Genomic DNA, 23820 nt, shown 5'->3' on the forward strand with positions numbered 1-23820 from the left:
AAAATTTGTACATAGAGCAAATGATAAAAAATATTATCGGACAAAATGTATACTTCTTCAATGTTCGTTTTTCGCCTGTCGCTGAAACAGAGTATAGTGTCGGGGACTTTTTATCTTTCCTATGTTGGTTAGGTTATTAACTCGCTTTTGTGCTAATCACCTGTAACTATGTAATAAAATCTAGGAAATCGATTTTTACCTCTTACTTCTGACTTCTAATTATTGTATCGATTTTGCACAGACTATAAGTAAGCATAGACTATACGCAACAACTTAAGTATTCATACTGGCAACTAACAAACCTACTATTCGCACAAATAAAAAAAACACTCGTCCAAACTGGCAATAAACAAAAGAATAACTAACCACTTACGAACAGAGTCGAGAACAATGGCCTTAACACAAAATGGCGCCAATAAGCCAAACGGTTAGCATTATGATAATACCCCGCTGAGCCCATTTGGTGGCGCCACTGATTCACAAAAGAGCGCAAATGAGCGAGTAAGATGTCAACAAGAAAGTAAAGTAAACGTTACAGTTGGTGAAGTAATATTTTACGGATCGAGGAAAATTTACTTAGATTAGGAATTAGCATTTTCTTATTCGCATTCTTTTCAACCGGGACAAGACCAAGAGCTGCAAAAACACTGCGTTTAACTCAATCTATTGTTCTGGTAATAAAAAGGTCACGAATTCCATTAAGCATGCACAACCAACGTTTCTATCAGATTTATGCAGGACATTTATTGCAAAATAAATTATATTTCTTCGAACGATTGTTGGTGCCTACGCGCTTCGCACTTCTAAAAAGTACCGTCGCGTAGCAAACATTATTTATACGAATAAAGCATTAATTTCGTATGTTTGTAAATTTTGTTGACCTGTTTGTTTTATACTTGTAGCTAATTTGAACTAGAACGAGGTTATATATTTCGGGGATCTCGGAATTGCTCGTTTAAAGGTATTAGATGAAAATAATTATGAGCAATGATGATGATAGATTCAGTTATTTACTAAGTACTACGTGCCCTCACACAGTATACCATCATATGCGTGAGAAACATTGAAACTAAATATTTTGCGCGCACAAAAAAATTAAATTTTTATTGCCAGCTTTTTTTACTGACTGTACTTTTTATCCGTTGTTGCCATCTAGGGCCAAAGTACTTGTCAAGATGAACCAAACGAGCCCAAAGTCGATGTGGTTATATAGATTTATTACAGAGTTCTTACGGTCACCTTCCAGCTCCATCATCAGATCAGACTTTATAAATCATAATAATACTGCATTGTCGTTGGATTTACACACGTATGTAAAATTTTAACTTAATGTGAAAACGCATATTTAGTCAAGTTTAGCTTCCAAAATGTTATCCATACCTACTAATTAACTAACATACTAACAGCGCAAGATAAGTAAAAAGCTTGTAATAAAATAAATGATTATGTTAAGAAATAAAAATATTTATACAACAACATTTTTTTTCTTAGTTTTACTACGACGGAAAATGTACAACGATCAAGATGTGTTTAATGTTTCGGCAACGCTCGCATCGTACGCACACAGCAAACCGTGGTAGTGTGCGGGCGAAACACGGGCCGCGGGAAGGAGATCGCGCCAGTGACGAGTTGGGACAAAATGTTTGCGCGCTCTTAAAGCCTTCTTTTCCAAACAAAATTCACAGTGTAAAAAAGTTAGAGCAAGTATATTGAGTTGGTTTTTACGATTCATCATGTCATCTCGGCCTATTTACGTCCCGCTGCAGGGCACAGGCCTCCTCTTAGAATGAAAGGGCGATTTATGACTATTATGCTTGCAACCTTGCCTTTCAACTTCGTAAACATGTGTAAAGTTGATAATCGTTTGCATGTCATACAACAATAATGCCAATAGACGTGTCTGTCAACTTGAAAGTTCGACTTTAGCGACATATCCATTTGATAGCAACTTGTTTAAATATTGATAGACCACTTATTTGGCTGATGGTACACCGGATAATTCAATAGGATCATCTATACCGGTGCGAAGTACCTACAAAATAATTAAATTAAATCTCACCTGTATTTGTAGAGCCCGTCAGCATTATCTTCCATCTTACTCCTCCGTGCCCGTCCTGTAGTCTCGCTGTCTCGCAGGCACGACCGAGCACTCGCGAACTTGCACGAAACAACCCGAACAGTGTTTGATTGTCAGTGTAGTATTACAGTGCTGCTATTTTACATCCATTTTAGCGCCAAATCTTGACAAAGGAATTTCCGGTTTTGAAGTTGAAAGGAACATTTTGTTGAGTTTTACGTACTTAATTATAAACGAAAAAAAAATGTATGGAAGGTAGATGAGGGAGCTATCGCTCTGTGGGGTCAAAATAAGGGCCAAAATTAACTAAAGCATGTACAATTGAAATATGACATACTTAATACATTGTATTCAGTTCAGAGTGACCAATGAATCAAGACCAATGAAGACCTCTAGGAAAACGTATTATAATTTTGCAAATTCCTCTACTCGCCGAGAGTTAATAAGTATTTATTATAACATCTCGGAAAAACGACTGTCGCTAAATTATAGCTAAATTTAAAGAAACTTTACGATGGGCGTCGCTTATCACCGCGCATGCTGAGTTTCGTGGTACCATGCACTCAGTTATTGTCAAACGCGCGGTTGGGCGTACGGACGCGGCGACCATGAACATTCCGTTCAAAAATCAGCGTCACTTAATTTTCACCACATAGCTGAGTGGCGGCCTCTTTGTTTGTATTGTACAAAAAGGAAATACAAAAATGTTACAAAAACAAAAGTGCTAAGTACAAAGGCGAACATTAGGGATTACCCTAAAGGGATCTCTGCTAGTCAACCTTTGAGTGATAGAGAAGAGCAATCAAAAATAAGAATCGACAAATAGAGAAGCAAAATTTTGAATAAATATAAATGCATATATTATAAACCCTAACCTTACCCGTGTGGTGTCGGGTTACACCTCTCCATTTCTTCCGTGGATGTCGTGAAAGGCGATTGAGGTTATAGGTTAAGGTATACCGTAGGCGACAGGCTACCAATACCAACCTCTCACTATTGTACCGTTTTTGTCAAACTTAAAACCTAAAATTGCTATAAGTGGCTCCGTTCCTGTAAGTATATATTATCAGGTTATAAACCATTCTTATTCTTAAACTGTAGCAAAAAGCCCAGCAACAAGTCTGTCTGTTTACCGTATTGTTGAGCTTTATGAAAGTTCAAATCGATTGAAACTGGTAGGTAGAGTGCAAGTGCTACGAGCTACGTGCATCTACGTCGTAGTACCCGCTACGAATGCATCTAAAACATTTCATACTGATGAAGCAAAACGAATTATCATACAAAGTGTGTATATACAGGACGATTCCCAGGTCGGGCACAGAAATATTTTTACTCTACCTAGGTATACTTTAAAAGAAGAAGAATCAGTTTTCAAAACGTAAATTTTCAAAACCTTAACACATAATAAATAACGTTAAGTAAATTTTTGTTTCAATGTTTTTTTTTGTACTTAAGTTGTCATCTTTACTATATATATCCACACCAAAATATAACTCATTGTGATCACTATAATGGTCAATATATAGCACTGTATTGCTGCAACTGCATGTAGGCATGGTATGTACATGCATTCTGATAAATTTTAAGCCATGCTACCTACTGCAAAAACTTAAACAAATATTGAACTGCTGTTTCCGTTAATTCTTTATTTATTTATCGTATATCATTATTGAGTAACGCACACAAAACTGAGGCTCCCCATGAGGCTGACATAGTCACATTTGGTGTACTAAAGCCTCGTTAAAATACTAGATTAAAAAAAACGCACACAAACTTTCTCATTCATTCATAATATTACGTAGTAGCAAGTAGTAGTAGAATTTGTAGGACATAACGACTAAAGAAAATTCCTGAGACATGTTTAAAGTAATTTAAAGTCACAAGTTCTATAATATCTAAAAGAATTGGTAAACATCATTTAATTCTTAAACTAATCTATTAATAGCGTTGCTAATGATACCTACTTCAAATTTCAGAATTCAGATCGCACCTCGAAACTTTCATTAATTCAATTAATTAGCGAAAGCTCAAAACTTTAGGCCATAAATTAAGAGAGATTTGACGTCTTCAACGTTACACAAAATGAATTTAAAATATTTGGTTCACTTCACTGGTTGGTTGAGCAAGCACTCACTAAAAGAACTTGAAACTTGAAAATAAGTATGACACTAAAGCACACTCATTGAAATTATAGCGCTCTAACTACTGGAATGAGGGCTATCGTTTTTTGTCTCACTAGATGGCGCACTGTTGCGTGAGGTTTTTAAGTACCTATGGCTTTCAAAGTCTGTTATTAGGGGCGTGAAAACAAAGTTTAGATACAAATCATATTTAATACACCTTAAAACCGTACCATGAAAATATCGAGCATGCCACAGTGTTGCATAGTCCCCATTTTGTTCGGAAAAAAGGGAGGACAAAGGTTTCCGAAAGACAAAACTGTCTCAAAACACAGACATTCAATGCTCCGGAACGCATATTTGCCATAATTAATTTCAGATATTGAAAAATATTCACAAAATTATTCTAATTATAAATAAACCCGCGTAGCTCGCCCAAAAACTATGAGATTTGACATTTCGGAGACCTCACGCTACACTAGCGCCTCTAGTGGCGAATTCATACGCGATAGCCCTCATTGACATCTCATAGTAGATTGTTCAAGAAGGGACTAAAGCAAGCCATAACGATACGAGATCCATCCGAGCAATCGGAGCAGAGCGAGGGTGGCTGCTATAGATTAAGAGAGCCACTAGAGATTAATAAGGAGTTTTAGTCCGGATATGCAGAGACTAAAGTAACATTTTAAGAGCATGGCAAGTGAACAATATAATATTGTCAATATTTTTTCTTTCAAAATTCAATCCGTAATGGGGTGAAATAATAGAAGTGCTGTATGGAATAATTGACACCACTGAACCTAAGCTTAAGCATTCTGACATCAAAAACAATTACTAATATCACCCCCTAATGGTTTTGATGTTTGAATTAATTTTTAATTTTATTATTACATTTTTGTTTTAATTTCCGATTCTGATTTTATTTTACTTATTTCACCTTATTTTTCATTTTGTTTTCATTTTTTCCCTTTTTAAATTAATTTGAATATTAATTAATTTGTATTTGATTATAATTTAATTTAATCTGTGCGTTATTTTACCTTTTTGTAATTGAGAATTATTGTGGTCTGAAATAAGAGATTTTATTATTATAGTTAAAACAAGGGATCAAATTTAATGTATTTTGCGCGAATTTAGTCGCGGGAAAAACCTATAGTTCATCTCTCACGTTCAACGTTGAACATAATCCATAGAGCTATGTAGATGTAGACGTGAGCAGAATCATTTGTGCGCCGAGCGGGTATCAGAAGTCACTTCACGGAACCCGTCTCGTTTGTATCCAGGCCAACATTCAACATAATATCTAGACTAAAATAGAATGAGCTGAGAGAAAAATTATTCCGGGTGTTTTTGAAACACGAAGGATAAATAAGTAATAATATTGATTAGGTACTTTGGGTTATGAGAGATGACCTTAAGAAAATGACCGGAATGTATGAGGCTTGTTTCTCAAGGTAGGATAACAAGCAAGCTATAGGCTTTGTACAACGAAAGAACGAAACTAATAATCTTTTAATCTTCAACCTCCATTTTCCAATCTCATTAGGCATGGGTACTCTCGACTCCGAATAGTGATCTGATTCACTGAATCCGGCTCTGATATCGGAGTCGATTCCGGTTATCGACTCCGACTCCGAATTTTATATAGCTCGATAGCTTTTATCTAAAAATTCACCATTTCTAACTTATGCGCATAAAATGTAATAAAACCACATGTTTACCCATTTTAGTATTATTATTAAATATTTCGTCACGAAATTTTGTTGACAGACCTCAGAATCGGATTTAGTACCCCAAAAGACATAAAAAAAACTTAAAAAAAGACCAAAACTTATGCGCCTCATATATGTGTAGGAGGCACGCACACAGACGCGATCACATTGCAATGTATTGGATAGCGTGAGATCTCACCACTGTTAATGCTCCCTGTGTACAATGTTACCAGCTAAACAGTTTATGGTTTAAACTTAAAGTGAAGTATTTGCTTTCAGTGACTTTATTAGAACCTCCGCGGTACCCTTACCCTACAGTGACCATTTGGCGGCGTGCCAGCATCGATCGCTTGTTGTCGGGCCAATTTGCATAGGATCGGAATGCGCCCGCTTTATAAACGGTTTAAAATCGACAGTATTAGCCTTCAGTAGCGTGGCACTGTAACAACTCGCCTCGCTAGAGTACAGTCAAGGGCAATGATATCGACACGGCCAAAGTTGCAAAAATATCACGGCCTTAATGTTAAGTGTATAAAGTCGTGTATACATATTTTTGTAACTATGGCCGTGTCGATATCTTTTCCCTTGACTGTACCTACCTACATTTGGTTTCGTATGTTAATAGAAAGAGATCAAACCCTGATAGGATCTCTCACGTGTCTGTCTGTCATCCTTTCCGATATATTAACTGTAATATCTAATTAGAGCTTCAATATCATAATTAATCATAAATTATAGTACCCTCAGTAAAAAAACTTTTGTGCTAGAATTTCATATCCAAACAAAACCTCCCAGATAGCTAATTTTTCACTAACCCCTTGATTTCCAAAATGAAAAAGTGGTTAATTCTCTACAATCACTAAGCAACAATGTAACTCAATGTTACAATAAGTAGTAATTCATCCATTTGAAGACTCTCTATTTACTTCAATATTGCTTAGAAAACTGACTTATGTTTGTACAGTAGGACTTAATTTAAAGAGTAAATAACTATTATAATTCATAAATTAATAAGTAGAGGTAGGTACAGATGAAAAATACTAGCACCGTCTTAGTCTCCTGAGGCCCGACGTAAAATTTATGTTTTCACAATTTGAACCGAACGTCAATCAAGTAAAGTTCAAGTTATTTTTTTTATATCATATGTCAAAACAAAAGTGGCTCATTACAAGTTGTTTAAATAAATTTTAGAGAACACAGACAAAGAATCAACTTCACACAGAAAGTTCGATGAAGTTCAAAGATGTAGTTCTGATAGCCAAGTTAAAATGCAGCTGGAGCTTTCTACGAAGTTTGGTGATTAACAGTTTCCTGAAAAAATTAAGCTTGACTTGAGAAGTTAATTAAGAATACAAAACCCATTCCACCAATTCGCGGCACTGATGAATGGACGGTTTAAATCTTAGATTTAAATGCTTGTAATTTTGACAAGAATATTATTATTTTTGAAGTATAAAGTACATCTTCGAATTTGCAGTATGGTTTTTTTTCGAAAAATATTTTGACTGCGATTGTAAAAAAACGCAAAAAGGTGCGAGTTGGACTACGCACTGTAGGATTTCGTACCTATTATGCAAGTATGTTACTTATATAATAAGGCTTCTGGGCCGCTTTGTTAGAAGTATCCTGTGCTCAAACTATAGTTGTTTATTACCTCAATTAAAGACAAAATAAACACTTAAACTCTTCCCTTTGCAACCTAAGACTCCATTAGACCTATCGACGAAATGTTACTGTAGCGACCCAACTGCAAAGAATAGGTAAATAATTTGCCTTACGAGGCAAATATCTTAGTTCAATGAAACGTTACATTTCGAGTTCTGTGGTCAGATTTCAGAGGGGAGTCAATTTCATAATACCCTCGAGTGTAATCAGCGTACGAACGAGGAACAAATATAGCAGGAAATATGAGTCAGAATGGTTACATAATTGAGAATTTGAATTCAAAAAATTGCCGCAGTACCTACAACTAGAATGTAAAATTTCACCCGGGACTCGTCGGTTTTCTTCGTTTTCCTGAAGATTCCTTCCTATGAGAAAGAAAAAGAAAACCGATCTTTTGTTTTCAGTTTCGAACGACATTAGCCAACTAGTTTCCCTAATTGTAGTTTAATCTGTCTCTCTCTCTCTGACACAACCTCGTAAGTAATGTGAAATGTATGAAATTGGAATAGAATTTATGCAACTGTTATCTGGGCATTTCTATCTACCGTTGTACCCTGAGTTTATCTCTCCGATTTCAACAAAATTTAGAAGGTAGAGTCGGTCCATGATTCCGAGCTGGAAAAACAGGGTCTCCAGATGTGTCCCCAAAATATTGTATGGATGTGTCCGTTTTGTTACAAAAATTATTAAGAAAAATGTGTAACAAAACGGACGGACGGACGGAATTTTGTTGAAATCGGAGAGGTAAACTCAGGGTACAACGGTAGATAGAAATGCCCATCAATCAAGGACTAATTACCCCCCCCCCCCCCAAATAAAGTAATAAAAAAAAGACTCCAAAACCAATCTTAATCATCTTACTAGTCTTGCAGCCTGGTGGTTTTTGGAGTCACGTAAACCTTGTCGCGAACCCCCTACCGTCGAAGAATAGCGAACCCCTAGGGGTTCGCGTACCCCACTTTGAGTAACCCTGGAATATACTTGGAATGTATCGTAATGTTCATATCGATTACGGTGTTCCGGTGGTATTACGATACTGCCGTGTTCATAATATAATCCAATGTCGTAATGCTGGTCATTATCTATGATTTTTGAACGCGTAATGGAGGATTTACTATATAGGTGTATAATTAAATAATATCTACTATAAGTAGTTTGTGTATTTCAAATGGAACGAGGTAAATCCTACGTAAATCATATTTATTTATTGAAATGATCCTGAGGACTTACAGCATTGGCCAAGACGTCCAACAGGATAACAATACCTTTACAATAACATTAAATAGTATAATAAGCAAAGAACGATACACACAAGATTAATTAAAAAATAAATTAAGTTAAATTAAAATGACAATTAAAAATTAACTAAACTATAGAAAACCAATGTCAAATTAATACCTAAGAAAAAAATACATAAAATAAGTTTAGCCATTAGTAAATTACACCCAATTTTTCTTTAAATAACAGCGGATAATAAATTATGACTCTAAATTGCTTAAAAAACATATACCTACATTTTTTGGTGAATGTGTTCACCTTGTCAGCAAATAAATCAGCGTCGTATATATATGTGTGTATAAATATTCTTTTTTTTAATTCCGCTTCACGTCACGGCCCCCGTACCACTACCATGAGTTTACAGTGACCGTACTCGATAGCGACGGCGTAAATTATTTATATAGAGAACTGTGCAGAGCCTCTACAAATAATTTACGCCGTCGCTATCGAGTACGGTCACTGTAAACTCATGGTAGTGGTACTGATGTCGTCCATTTTAGTTTTCAAGTCACGTCAGCTTGAAGACCGGATAGTCGAGTAGTTGGAGAACTTGGCTTGAAGTTTGAAGTCTCGGGCTCGATCCCCAGTCAGGGCAGATATTGTATGAATAATACATATATTTGTTCTGGGTTTTGGACGTTCAATAAGTATGGTCGATGCTGGCCGCTTCACCCGAAGCAACTGGAGGTCTATGTGGGGGGCCCTATGCCCAACAGTGGACGTCCTACGGTTGATAATATACTTATCAGCCAATTATCATCATCGATGATGATAATACTGATGATTTGGTATTTAGTTTCACTAGCTATGTAAACCCAAACATAACCAGCTCAAAAGCCTTTCTAACGTGAAACTAGATCAATGTAAGCAAGATATTGTTACACTCAATTTTCGTAAAGAAGAAAATGGATAGGTCTTGGAATGGGAATTTGATAGTGTTCAGGCTTAACGCCTTCCCCAACCGCGGATGTCCGCGGCATCGACGCGGCATTGCTATAACGTTGGTTCAGGAGCTTTTTGGAATCATACGTAAATGCAAATCGTCTTGTCATTCATCTTACGACCTCTGAATTGTAAACTGTTATTTTTATTATAATCATTTGAAGTCATTTTTGGGAATTTTATTCTGCACCTATATCTTCACCAAAGAGAAAACATGGTGGCCCATGAGGGGAGCTCTCAATGAATCCGCGAAATCATATCAAAATCAAATAACACGGAGTCAACGAAGGCGACAACTTTTATCAAAAATTGGAGCATACCTGTGGACATGAAAGGAGGAGCTAATTGTTGAAGGATTGATGTCAGGATCAGCTAAACATCCAGGGTTTGAGCAGTATTACAACTAAAGTTTTACATCAAACAGTGGTGCGTCATTCCAAAGTTAAGTGTTTATCCTAAAAACATTCCATAACTCCATTCATCCTAATTAATTACCAATATTATAATTAATTAATTATCCATAATACCTATCTACTTGTGTAACTTAAAGTGGTTTTGTGTAGATTTTTTGCCAAAAACTCCCAAAAAGTGCAAATATATTCGACATATATCTACCCGCCATATAAAAAAAAAAAGGTGTAAAATTGTAAATTGTAATCCTAAATTCGCAATTTTTCGCCATAAACAAGTAAATTAAGGCCAATTATGGCAGAGTAGAATGTTTTTGTTGTAATAGGTACGCGTTTTGCAGTTACTACCTAAGATTTTCCGTCTTTTTTTTTTCTCTTCAAAATAAATACTACTTTAGCCGGCATTAAACCGTGACCTACTTTCGATCTGCCTTATTTGTCGTAAGTTTATATCCTATATTTAACATATTTCGCCGACAATTCCAGGTTTAACGAACGCTGCACGATAATCACCTGATTAAAGAAACACGATTCAACTGTACGGGCACGGGCACCCCGGCTTCCTGAGTGGCAAGTACACACACGCCGAAACGAGGAACGTGAGCCATTATATTTAGCTTACTATTTCACTAGATTTTATTTCGTTTTATATTTAAGCATTAAAGTAACTTCTCTTGCAATGTCAGTATTAGAAAAACCTCGGTATAAAGAATTATCTACCAAAAGATCGTCTATTAAAGGACAGATAACCAAATTTAAAAATTATTTAATTCAGATTTCTGGCCATGAAGATTTAAATAATATTCAATTGACTGAGCTACGACTAAAGCTCTCAAAGTTTGAAACCCTTTCTATTAAGCTTGATGATTTACAAAACGAAATAGAGGTTTTGAATCCTGATGGCCTGGATGCTGAAATTGATGAGCGAAATAGCATAGACGACGATATTATTATTAACATAGCCACTGCAAAAAATTTAATCGAATTGTTTACCAAAAAGGGAGAAAGTGAACAGATAGTTCACTTTACCGTTAGACAATGAATAATTTACCTTTACCTTTCAAAGGTAAAGGTAATTCTAGAACATGAGTCATAACAACGCCCACGCTTCGGGCAAAGTCGTTAGGAATGGTGGAATACGTACAATTGACTTGAAACCTGAGTGCCTTATGATTATACTCGTAGACACTTAAAGATTTGAAAGGGGACGTATCTGAATACCTTTCGAAAATTAATATATCTAAAGTCAAAAAGTCGGCGGTCAAAAGATCGAACCTAACCTACTTTCGATATTTTGACCGCCGACTTTTTGACTTTAGATATATTAATTTTCGATATTCAGACACCTACCTACGTGCTCATTTGAAAGCCACTCTGTCTTACATTTAATCGACACTTAACTTCGTGCGTGCTCAAAGGGTCAATAAATTAATCGTCAATACTTTAAAAAAAGCTCGTGCTTCATAATCGATATTGAGTAGTTTCCTGGGCAAAAAGTAATAGTCTACTTCAGTGTTTCGCCAAACTTTATGTACTTAGTCAAGGTAGGTACATCTAGGAAAACGAAATTTTTTAGAGGTAAGTACCTACACCATAAATGAAAAATCAAATTTTACATCTGTGTAAGTTGAAAATACAAACTGAAATATAGATGCACAGAAAAACCAGAAAATAAGACCATCACTGGGAATCGAACCCAGGTCCAGGTCATTGTTGACCATCAGTGGTGTAGCGGTATAGCACGCGGTACTGAATACCGAGGACCTGGGTTCGATTCCCAGTGATGGTCTTATTTTTCTGGTTTTTCTGTGCATCTATATTTCAGTTTGTATTTTCAATTTAGGTTTTACGGGATGACCGTAAAAGTAAAAATTTGGAATTGAAATAAAAAATACAAAAAGATTCCAAAAAACCAATCTTAATTTGTGTAAGTATTTTTCTTCCGTCTGTCTATATAGCTTTAAGTAGTTTGAGATATAGTACCTACATTGTTGTAGAGGCTGGAAAGTAAGCAATAGATGTGCTAGTTAGTTTTAGATTATAAGAGTTTATCTATTGCACTTTTGGCCGAGACTAAACATTGTGCTTTTCACGACCACTTCAAGAAAATAAAAAACATTTATCACAAAAAAACAATCAATAACGATCCAAAGACTGCGTTGCTCCCGCCGATTTTAATTTTTCTTTTGTGACATAGGTAATTATTATTTTTAAACCAGTCCACTCTTAGTGGCCAGTACCCAACCCCATATTATATTTAAAAAATAAAAACGTCATCCTCGTCTTGTCCGACCTGCTTGTGCTGTGGCATTTTTTTTTTCATTTGCATTAACTTTTTTTTAAATACATGGGTAGGTTACATTTAGAGGTTCCTAGCTCCTGAATGAATTTCGGTAGCTTGTTAAAAAAAATCATACACATGGCAAAGCAATGTTTTTTACCTGCATACGTTTAATAGGTAGGTACCTACCTACTTTCCTAGGAATACAAATACGGACTACGGACCAGTCTTTCAGGAGTTTCAGGAGTGGACGTCCCTGGCTCTAACAGATCGTCCTAATAACGACAAACTGTCATTACTTCTTACACCCATCGTTACCGAAGTTAAGCATTAAGATCCAACTCCGAAGGTTAAGTTCGCTACAGGTAAGTCGTAAAACTTTATGGCCGAATGAAAGGGAATTGACTAACTAAAGGTTTATTCGTCGAAACGCCTTTTATTTGTTATTTTTACACCTCAGGGATAACAGATAGTCTGAAAAGTAGTTAGACAGGTAGGTATGAACTAAACAAAAGAAAAATTATAGCTAGAAGTGAAACTCCGACGGCATTTACACACACATACCATATAATTCTCGTCCAAACAAGTAATTCAATTTAATATGTTAATTCTTAAAAAGGTCTTATTTCGACTAATATTAAACTTATCGAAAGCACGTCAAGAGCAATTAAGTACCTAGGAAACTCTCAGATATGTATCATTTACGAAAGATCCTCGAGTGACCTTCTTAATTCTGAGTTTGTATTAAATATATGATAAGACTAGAACCCTGCCCCGGCTCCGCACGGGTACAATTTTCAAAATAACCCTCCTTTGGACAGTCGGGTAAAAAAACCGGCCAAGTGCGAGTCGGCCTCACACATCAAGGGTTTCGTACCATTATCTAATTCTTTATTATTAAGTGAATATAAAACTAAATATTATGTTTAGACGACCAGATGGCCTAGTGGTTAGAGAACCTGATTACGAAGCTTGAGGTCCCGGGTTCGATTCCCGTGTCGGGGCAGATATTTGTATGAAAAATACGAATGTTTGTTCTCGGGTCTTGGGTGTTTAATCTGTCATCTCCCAGGATAACAGGATCAAAGGAATTTGGGCACAAATTTGTGCCTCTGGGAGAGGACAGGTAATATGTATTTAAGTATGTATCTATCTAAATAATTATATTTATCCGTTGCTTAGTACCTATAACACAAGCTTTGCTAAGCTTACTTTGGGACTAGGTTAATTGGTGTTAATTGTCCCGTTATATTTATTTATTTATGTGAATATTTCAAGCGTCTACCTGTTGCCGTTATTAATATCGAGCAAAAAACGGGAAAAAAACACGTTTGTTGTATGGGAGCCCCACTTAAATATTTGTTTTATTGTTTTTAATTAGTATTTGTTGTTATAGCTATACGATAATCACGGTTCATGAGATCCAGCCTGATGACACACAGACGAACAGTGGAGTATTAGTAATAGGGTCCTGTTTTAACCTTTGGGTACGGAACCCTAAAAAGGTCTCTAATCAAGGGCACAACACACACATTTTTCAGCTCCATTTCCCAAAAACTACACCCGACCCCCACGAAGCCTGGGCGCGTAGACGTATATCAGTACCTACAAAAAACATCGCGATACCTTAGGTTTGTATGTTTTATGACATATTTCTTTTACACCTTGGGTTACATTATTGAAGTTTTAGTACGGATCCCTATTATTTTCCGGTAATAAATATATCCTATGGCACTTTGGAATAATGTAGCATTCCAATGGTAAAAGATTTTTCGAAATCAGTTCTGTAGTTTTTGAGTTTATTCGTAAGAAACATCCAAAAATTCAAATCTTTCCTCTTTATAATATTAGTATAGAAATATAGATATGTTACCTGACAAGTCATTAAAATATAAAAAAAAATTGAACAGACTTTATTCTTAACATTTCCTCCTTAAAACTGTTTTTAATTCAAAGAAAATCTAAGATAAAATATTTTCTTTAGCTAAATTCTTATTAAATTAAGTGTGTCGTGATTAACTTACTTACCATAATTAGCTTAGATAATATATATTAGCAACCTTAGTAAGCATAAATTAAGCATTACCTATTCTAAGCACCTACTCACCTACATCCATACATTCTAAAGTAACCGATTCATTCATTGGATCACTGACTGAATACTAAAAATAGTAATTTCGTACAGTGATAGAAATTCAATCAAAATCAGTCGTAAACACGATTAATAAAGTGTAAAAACAAATTATGTAACTGCTACACTCACAATCAACGGTTTTATTTCATATGTAATGTCCAGTAAACACGCGTGCACTCTCCACGGAGGCTACGACGCAACTGGCTAAGCGCTAGACAGCACGGCTAGCCAGTCCTACCATGACTAATAACAGTAACCACGTCTCTTTCTAACCAGCGTTGAGTAAAAGGAACAGACGAGTCGTGAGGTTTGTATTAGTCGTTCCGGGCGACGCCCCCTTCCCTTCGCCGCATCGAGCTACACTGGCGCCCAATGTGGGACCACCTCCAATGCGGTGATTTGTGAATTTTCTAGTACATCGATGTTCACGTAGAGCGGTTAAGACAAATTGGCGCGCAGACGTCGTTGTATAACAAAGCAGCGATGCTCTCGTTTCTACAACAGTGAGTTTGCGAATACATCGATCTTTATGCAAGACTAGGTGGTAATCTAGTGCGGTGAATGGTATTGTACAGTGAAGTTGACGTTCGTATCGCAAATAATGCCATTGGAATGTTTGTCTATTAGTTGCCATTAATTAGACATGGAATTTTATTTGAATAGTTTCCTTAGATTAGCTTAACACATTAAGAAACACGGATTGAACAAAATGTCAACAGAAACTTTTGAACTTTGACCTTTCAGGTAATGAGTCTGATGAATAGAACGTAAAACGTTTAAGGAAAAAGTGTAAAGGAAAATAAAAAAAATATATATTAATAAAGAAAATCATTTAATATTTCATTAAATAGTGTCGATAAAATTTCACTTACAATAAGAATAGTAAATTATTAAAATAACAAATCTATCACATTTTTCTTGGGCACATGCCAATTTTAAGCAGTTTTGGTACATTTAAAATTATAGGTATTCGTAAAAACCTTTTGTACTACCTTTTTATTTTTTAACTTTCATAATATCACAATTAATTTATTTATTATGGCATCAATTTTATTCAGTTCTTAATTTAATCTAATAGTTGACAACCAATATTAAACACATTTATTTTAAATAAAAATATCTGTTTTTAATATACCCCATACGTCATACAAGGATAAATGAAAAGAAATAACTTAGTGAAAAAACACAATACATTGGAATTATAAAGATAAAATACTGAAATTACAATAAAATGAGATAAAAATGCGAAGTAACTTAGCATAACTTGGGCTTATCTTTGCATTATTACATTGATAAACACTAATATTATTTCTTTATTTAAGTATTTTTTATAAAAGCTGGCTGCACTATGCCAAAAAACATAGTAAATACATGAAAAAAAAAATACTACATACCACATCATAGCTAGATGTTATACTAGGTAAATTTAACGTTGGTACGGCGTGGGGTTTTAAACGTCGCCATTTTTTATTTAAATTGGGCACAAAAGAGTCTTTGGTGAAATGCCGCGAACAAATTCGATTATATTTCTTAGGCGTCCAGTTAGTTCGGTTTATACAACAATTCCATATTTTTTTCATGTGATCGTCATTAGGAAATCTGCAACATGCTGCAGGATTAACAATGCTGCAGGATTAAAAAAAATATCGACAACCATTTTTACATCACTAGTAACCTACAAGTCATACAATTTTATTTTTCAGAAAAGACTTAAAATAAAGCTAATGCGTGTATTATTTTAGTAGACAGACATACGGCACTATTTTTTCTGACTATCTATCACTTTTTTATTTCCAGTATTGAAAAATAAATCTCATACTTACCGGTGATACGTTATGAATTCATTTTCATTTTTTTTTGTTGAGCTTTTACATCCTTCTACTATACAAAACATTTTATTTAGTAAGGTTTATTTTTTTTCACATAAAATTTTTCACTTGAAGGTATATGCCAAATAAACCAAATTTTGATTAGATGCAAAGAATTTCAAACCGCATTGATTTAAATTTGGAAAATTTACTACATACCACGACAAAGCTAGATGTTTCACTTGGTATATTTAAGGTAGGAGAAGTAGGCATCTCCGGAGATGATGCGAGGCGCTGACATCGGTTGGACGTGCAATTTATATTTTTTTGGGTCGAGTACATTTTCGTGCCAAAAAGTTAAATACGAAATAACCCCAACACCGCTAACTCTAAAACCTGATAAGTTACAAGATTGAACTATTAATGTTATGACAAATAATCGTTTTTTGCGAATGACTGTGTCAGTCTAAAAGGCCTAGCTATAGTTTAATTTTTTTTCCCGAATTACCCCTTTAGGGGTTATTCCAGTGAAGTGATTCCCGAAATAACCCCAGCTTACTTTAGTATGGTAATTGTCTGAGGTATTCAAACTTTCAACTTTTCAAGATTTACATTTTTTATTTGTGGTGTAAGGGGGCCAACCTCCATCTATGGACCCCAAGCCAACCTTACCTGCCCGTGGTGCACCCTGCCGTCTGACAGACTGGGCTCTGGCAGCTGGCTGATTGCGGCATAGCGCAGCCAAAATCGGCACAGTTAAGTCCCCGGGCCCCGGATGGGCTGCAGCATCGGCGGTGCAATAAACTGTGCCCTACGATCGCCAACTCGCATGCCCAGTGTGGGGATTATGGGCAAACCCCTACCAGAATGAAGCGCACGGCAAAGAGATGGTCCCCAGTTCCCGGTCGCCCCGCTATTCCTTGCCATAGTAGCGTTCATGGTAACGGTGGGGCAGAGGATGCTAAGAATCCCGGTCGATCCAAGGCTACCTAAGTAAACTGACCCTGGCTACGTAGAACGGACGGACTTTTAGGACTCTTCTAGCGCAGTTGGAAGTGGAGCTGGAGAACATAAGGTGGCATATTCAGGAGTTAAGTGAAATACATAGAGAGGGAGAGGGCACCATCATCTTAGACTCGGGCCACCTTCTGTACTTCCGCGAGGATGATCAAACATCACAGGGTGGCGTAGGGTTCCTTGTTAATAGATCCCTCTCTAACAACATTAAAGAGATCTCCAGTGTGTCGAACAGGGTAGCGTACCTGATACTTCAGCTATCAAAACGATGTAGCATGAAGTTTATTTAGTTGCTTGCATACTTGCTTCTTTGAAATGATTATGGTTCACGCGAGCGAAGCATGCTCACTTGCAAGCTTGCTTAAATGATTGCTTAAATGCTTGCTAGCATGCTTGCTTCATTGAAATGTTTAAGTTTGACCATCAGTGGTGTAGCGGTATAGCACGCGGTACGGAATACCGAGGACCTGGGTTCGATTCCCAGTGATGGTCTTATTTTTCTGGTTTTTTCTGTGCATCTATATTTCAGTTTGTATTTTCAATTTCGGTTTTACGGGATGACCGTAAAAGTAAAAATTTGGAATTGAAATAAAAAATACAAAAAGATTCCAAAAAACCAATCTTAATTGAAATGTTTAAGGTTCACGCGAGCGTAGCCGCGGGTAAAAGCTAGTTCAAAATATAAAAGTGACATGGCATTTCTAATTGTTTTATATACTTACTAGTATATTCCCGCGGCTTCGCTCCTCTCCCCCTATTCTGCTATTCGGGGCGGAGACAAACTCTACAATCCACACATCAAAGATCATAATAATCTGTCCAGCTGTTCTCGAGTTATAAATGGTGTAACTAATCCAGCTTTGTTCTATAATGTATGTAGATTTAATATTCCTTTGCGGCAAATTTTGAGAACCACATTGCGTTTGTGGGGTTATTTCGGAATACAGAGATTGAAAAAATCTGTAACTGTGGATATTACTAACGAAATAAAAAATAAAAATGAATGGGGTAATTTCAGCCTAAAAAGAAATATGAATCTTGAGCCAAATTATAATAAAGTCCACCTTTCAATAACACACAGAATAACCCCGCTATATTCCGAAATAGCCCCTGTGCAAAAAAAATAAGTAACTAGTTTTTGAATACCAATATTTCCATAAATGGATCATATTTTAGAAACTTTTTTATATAGTATATAAGATCGATTAGTGGAAACGACAGAAATATCCCAAGACTTTAAATATAATGTACCAACTCGGAGTAATTAACGAAATTACAAACGTCATGTCAACTCATCAAAAATCCACGTGGAATTACCCCAAAGCACCTTATTTTAATATTTTCCAAATTTAAATCAATGCGGTTTGAAATTCTTTGCATCTAATCAAAATTTGGTTTATTTGGCATATACCTTCTAGTGGAAAATTTTATGTGAAAAAAAATAAACCTTACTAAATAAAATGTTTTGTATAGTAGAAGGATGTAAAAGCTCAACAAAAAAAAATGAAAATGAATTCATAACGTATCACCGGTAAGTATGAGATTTATTTTTCAATACTGGAAATAAAAAAGTGATAGATAGTCAGAAAAAATAGTGCCGTATGTCTGTCTACTAAAATAATACACGCATTAGCTTTATTTTAAGTCTTTTCTGAAAAATAAAATTGTATGACTTGTAGGTTACTAGTGATGTAAAAATGGTTGTCGATATTTTTTTTAATCCTGTTGCAGATTTCCTAATGACGATCACATGAAAAAAATATGGAATTGTTGTATAAACCGAACTAACTGGACGCCTAAGAAATATAATCGAATTTGTTCGCGGCATTTCACCAAAGACTCTTTTGTGCCCAATTTAAATAAAAAATGGCGACGTTTAAAACCCCACGCCGTACCAACGTTAAATTTACCTAGTATAACATCTAGCTATGATGTGGTATGTAGTATTTTTTTTTTCATGTATTTACTATGTTTTTTGGCATAGTGCAGCCAGCTTTTATAAAAAATACTTAAATAAAGAAATAATATTAGTGTTTATCAATGTAATAATGCAAAGATAAGCCCAATAGGCTTGTGCGCGCTCGGTCACTGAGCGGATCGCTCCAAACTAGTACAATCGCTCAAATGTACTAGTTCGGTCTTTTGGCTCTTTTAGTTCACTAGTACACTGAAAGAAACGATGCTCCTTTGACCGAATGAATGAATCCGAGAGCTTGGTCCTATACCTACCACGAAGCGCAAAACTTGAACTTCGTATGTTTCCGTCCCGCTGACGCTTATGTCATTTAATACGCGAGTGAAAGAGACGGTGCGATACGAACTTCGATTTACGAGTTTCGTAGTAGCGCCTCTGCTCCGAGATTGGAGAGTCGAGGTTCGTGTGGACAGGTAAAATAATATTACAAAACAAAATAATCATGCATGCAAATAGATTTGTCACTAAATTATTTCTGTATAAAATTACATGTAAATATTCAACTTTTTGTTATTATTTTCACTATTTAAGTATTTACATTAATTTTAAAGTTTTTCCTAAAGTACAAACGAATATTTACACTATATATATACACTAACAAAATTTAAAACTACAAACATATTATAGACACTCCACAGTTTATTATTTACACTATTTACAAAATTAATAAAGTATCGTCCATTACCGATAAAATCAAAAACTCACAGTAAAATGTCTGAAACATAAGCAATAATTCACATTTAACGCAACGAATTTAAACTTTCTTTGACGCAGAAAAAAAACGAACCCATTTTAAATTAAACCACACAAAACTGCCGCTTTGCAATAATCGTTTTTAAACTTTGCGAAGTTAGCAAATTCGTCCCTATTTTCAAGGCATCAAATTTGACAGTCCAATGCCCATAAAACGAAGTGAAAATAATATAACGGTAAGAGTCACCTATCGAACGTAATCCAAAAAGACCAACCACGCTCGCGCATTATCTATCAAAACATAGTACTGTTCAAAATGTGTCATCTCGCTTACTCCCGCGTAATTCCTATTCAGAGGTTTTGTTCCTTGTCGCTGTCGCTCGGTCATTCATTTTTCTTTCATTCGGTCGGATACGGATCGCATCGTTTTGCTGTCTGTGTCACTGCTTGCTTGAACTGAACTAAACGTACTAAAGAGCAGAAACGTTACGGAATAGTTCGTTCTAGTACAGTGTCGGGAATCAAGTCTTTTTCGTTCTTAGTACATGTACTACACAAGCCTTATAACTAAACTGAGCATAATTGAAAGTTAAAATGCCTTAGAACCAATCTTCGTTTGTTTTACAACAAAACCGTTATAGTTTGTTTATTCTTTTAATTAGCTTTCCCCCATTACAAATGAAAATGTCAATGTTACCAACTTTGAAGTTTTTCTCAGGGGGAAAATTTTTCACTTCTTGGAAACCCCTAGAGCTGGCTACAATACGGTTGAAAATTGTTACATAAGCTTGTGAAAATCTGCTTAACATTTCGTGGTTTGCTTCCCTTGACGCTTAAAGCCTCGGTTAGCGGTTCGAGCTAGCTTCAAACACGTCCGTTGCGTTCAGATAACTTCCATGAACATGTTTGGGCTACTAATTGTTTAGTCGACACTTTTAATTATACCTACAAACTTACGTGTGACGCGGTCAAAAAGAAAACTCTTTCTAAACTCTTTTCTTTCTTTCTTTCGAATAGCGCATAAATGATTTTTATCTTATGTTATATTTTCTTAATAGACGCGTTCGAAGGAATTGAATGTTTTATAAAGTTGGTGGATATAATTAGAGAGACGCAAGACGCGGCTAAGTGAAAAGTGTCAACATGTACTAGAGCAGAAATAAATTTGTAACTAGCTTCACCAAATTATAAAATATAGTATAATTATAATATTTGCACTCGGCATCCAGGGAATTTTATCTGGCCCAAATAGTTTTTTTTCAGGCGTGTACTACAGTACTGTTATGAAAACGGTACAATGGTACAGCCATAAAAGTGACGTACGTCCATAGAGCGTGGGTAAGGGTGAGCGATAAAACGTAAGAATATATTTTATTAAAAAACCGGCCAAGAGCGTGTCGGACACGCCTAAAATAGGGTTCCGTAGCCATTACGAAAAAAATAAGTATTTTTTTTTCTAAGGATTTCGTATTTTATACGGAATCTTCCAAGTTTAGGTATATTTTATACCTTAGGCTGCTATTTACTCATGAACTACAAATAATTCTCAAGCAAACTTAGCCGTTATAGTTTTCCTTGAAAGTTTGATATACTTACTACCATCCTGAATTTTTTCAAATTTTTCCACCCACTGCTTAAGATGTTAGAGGGGGGCGGACGCTCGATTTTAATGAAAATTTGCACTTTAAAGTTGAATATTTAGCAAACAAATCACTGAATTGAAAAATCGTCTTAGCAAACCCCTAATGGTTTTAAAAAGACCTATCCAACGATACCCCACACTATAGGATTGGATGAGAAAAAAAAAACATTCCCACTTTACGTCTGTGGGAGGTACCCTAAAAAAATATTTAAATTTTACCATTTTGTCGGCATAGTTTACCTATATAACCATGCAAATTTACAGCTTTCTAGCATTGATAGTCCCTGAGCAAAGCGCGGACGGACAGACAGACAGACATGGCGAAACTATAAGGGTTCCGTTTTTGCCATTTTGGCTCCGGAACCCTAAAATGTGTACGTTTCATCTTTAAAAGTACTTACTGCCTTATTACAAAGTCTAGCCACTCATAGAGGTTCCAACGAAGTGAGACCCTCCTTTTTTAAGTTGGTACATTAAAATAAATGTGTCAATTCTGACGTTCAACAAACGCAGAAGGTACGAGACAAAAACAGAATAATGCTTTCAGATAAAAAAAAGTAATGTGACATGGGTCACTGAGAGTAAATCTTTACTTTGTGCGAATAATTTTAACATTCTTTTTGTTATTCAAACAGATCTATCCCCCCAGCTTGCTTGAGTATTCAAGAGTAAAAAGTTTTTTACAACGATATACATTAAAATTGATTTAGAAACAAAGTCATTCGTAAGTAGAAAGTAGATAAAAGTAATGAAAATAAAAGCAATAATATTTAGTAGAATAATCTGCGCGTCAACTTAAAAAATATGTATTTAAAATAAATAGAAAGTCTCTTTCTATTTGGTTGGTCTTAAATAAATATACTTGTGCATTCGACTACAGTGCACATATAGTATACCTTGTGCTAGCATTGCCTTGTCTAGATATGTACCCATTTACCTAAAGGGACCATTGAGAACTGAAACAAAAAAAAAGAAATTATTGTAATCGAAAACAAAGGACGCAGGGGTAGGAAGTTTATAAATAAACATGGAAAATTCCGACACATGCAAAAAATATTTTCAGCAGGTATGAATGATTATGAGTTGCCTAGTACAGACACCAGCATTAATATCTGCCACAGCGGAGCGTGCAAAAATATCTGACACGTCCTTCCGGCCCTAGAAATAGAGTCGTATCAGATATTTATGCACGCTTGTTGTGTCAGATATTGGTGCTGGTGACTGTACACATGCTCGTCACAGACAAATCACGGTACACTCGTATCACTCACGGTATGCTACTAAGCAACTATTTTAAAATCGACCTTGCGGTTGTTCCATGTGGACCTGCGGTTCTCCTAGCCAGTAACCTGCTGACCTGGTATCATCATCATCATCATCCCAGCCTATATACGTCCCACTGCTGGGCACAGGCCTCCTCTCAGAACAAGAGGGCTTGGGCCATAGTTCCCACGCGGGCCCAGTGCGGATTGGGAACTTCACACGCACCATTGAATTGCTTCGCAGGTTTGTGCAGGTTTCCTCACGATGTTTTCCTTCACCGCAAAGCTCGTGGTAAATTTCAAATGTAATTCCGCACATGAATTTCGAAAAACTCACGAGGTGCGAGCCGGGGTTTGAACCCACGACCCTCTGTTTGAGAGGCGATAGGTCAAACAATTAGGCCACCACAGCTCTCTGACCTGGTATGGTTACGTTTTAAACTTTCGTGATTTACACTTAAGTCAAAATACCACGAACAGGGTTTATCACGCTAACACACACGCGGCGCGGGGCGGGTAGTTCGAAGGACTCGGGCTGCTAGGCAGACTTGACACGCCACACTTCAGTCTACTCGTGACCGCGGCCACTATAATGTGGCCGAAACGTCGAGGTAAATATTACTCGTGTGTTAGCGTGATGTCCCGTTCGTGGTATTTTGACTATAACCTGGTATTGTTTTGACTTTTAACCCTGTGGACGTTGTTTTAACACGCACGGGCAAGTGTTGTAGGCTGGTGAACTGGACGCCAGCGACTAGCGACGCGTTCAACGGGAGCGACACCCTGGTGCTGTTTTTGACACCA

At 36.1% G+C, this 23820-nt stretch overlaps 2 protein-coding genes across 8 annotated transcripts in view; both read right to left on the reverse strand.

Moving 5' to 3' along the window:
* LOC141437830 (oxysterol-binding protein-related protein 1) overlaps window positions 1-14821 on the reverse strand; it is a 43814-nt gene extending 28993 nt beyond the window's left edge. The window contains exons 1-3 of one of the 7 annotated variants that reach the window (XM_074101356.1): window positions 14749-14802; window positions 2958-3127; window positions 2060-2240 (exon numbers count right to left, since the gene is read on the reverse strand). In XM_074101356.1, coding sequence (XP_073957457.1) covers window positions 2060-2094 — 35 coding nt within the window. In that variant the 5' untranslated portion in view covers window positions 2095-2240; window positions 2958-3127; window positions 14749-14802. The other 6 variants (XM_074101355.1, XM_074101358.1, XM_074101354.1 and 3 more) reach the window with 6 other exon arrangements.
* A 613-nt stretch (window positions 14822-15434) lies between these two features.
* Window positions 15435-23820, reverse strand: part of LOC141437829 (oxysterol-binding protein-related protein 1-like) — a 37306-nt gene continuing 28920 nt past the window's right edge. Inside the window, exon 14 of the mRNA XM_074101353.1 lies at window positions 15435-22710. Within this exon, the coding sequence (XP_073957454.1) occupies window positions 22692-22710 (19 nt within the window). The 3' untranslated portion in view covers window positions 15435-22691. The remainder of the gene's footprint in view (window positions 22711-23820) is intronic.

This window comes from Choristoneura fumiferana, chromosome 18, assembly GCF_025370935.1.
Source record: "Choristoneura fumiferana chromosome 18, NRCan_CFum_1, whole genome shotgun sequence".
Lineage (NCBI taxonomy): Eukaryota > Metazoa > Arthropoda > Insecta > Lepidoptera > Tortricidae > Choristoneura > Choristoneura fumiferana.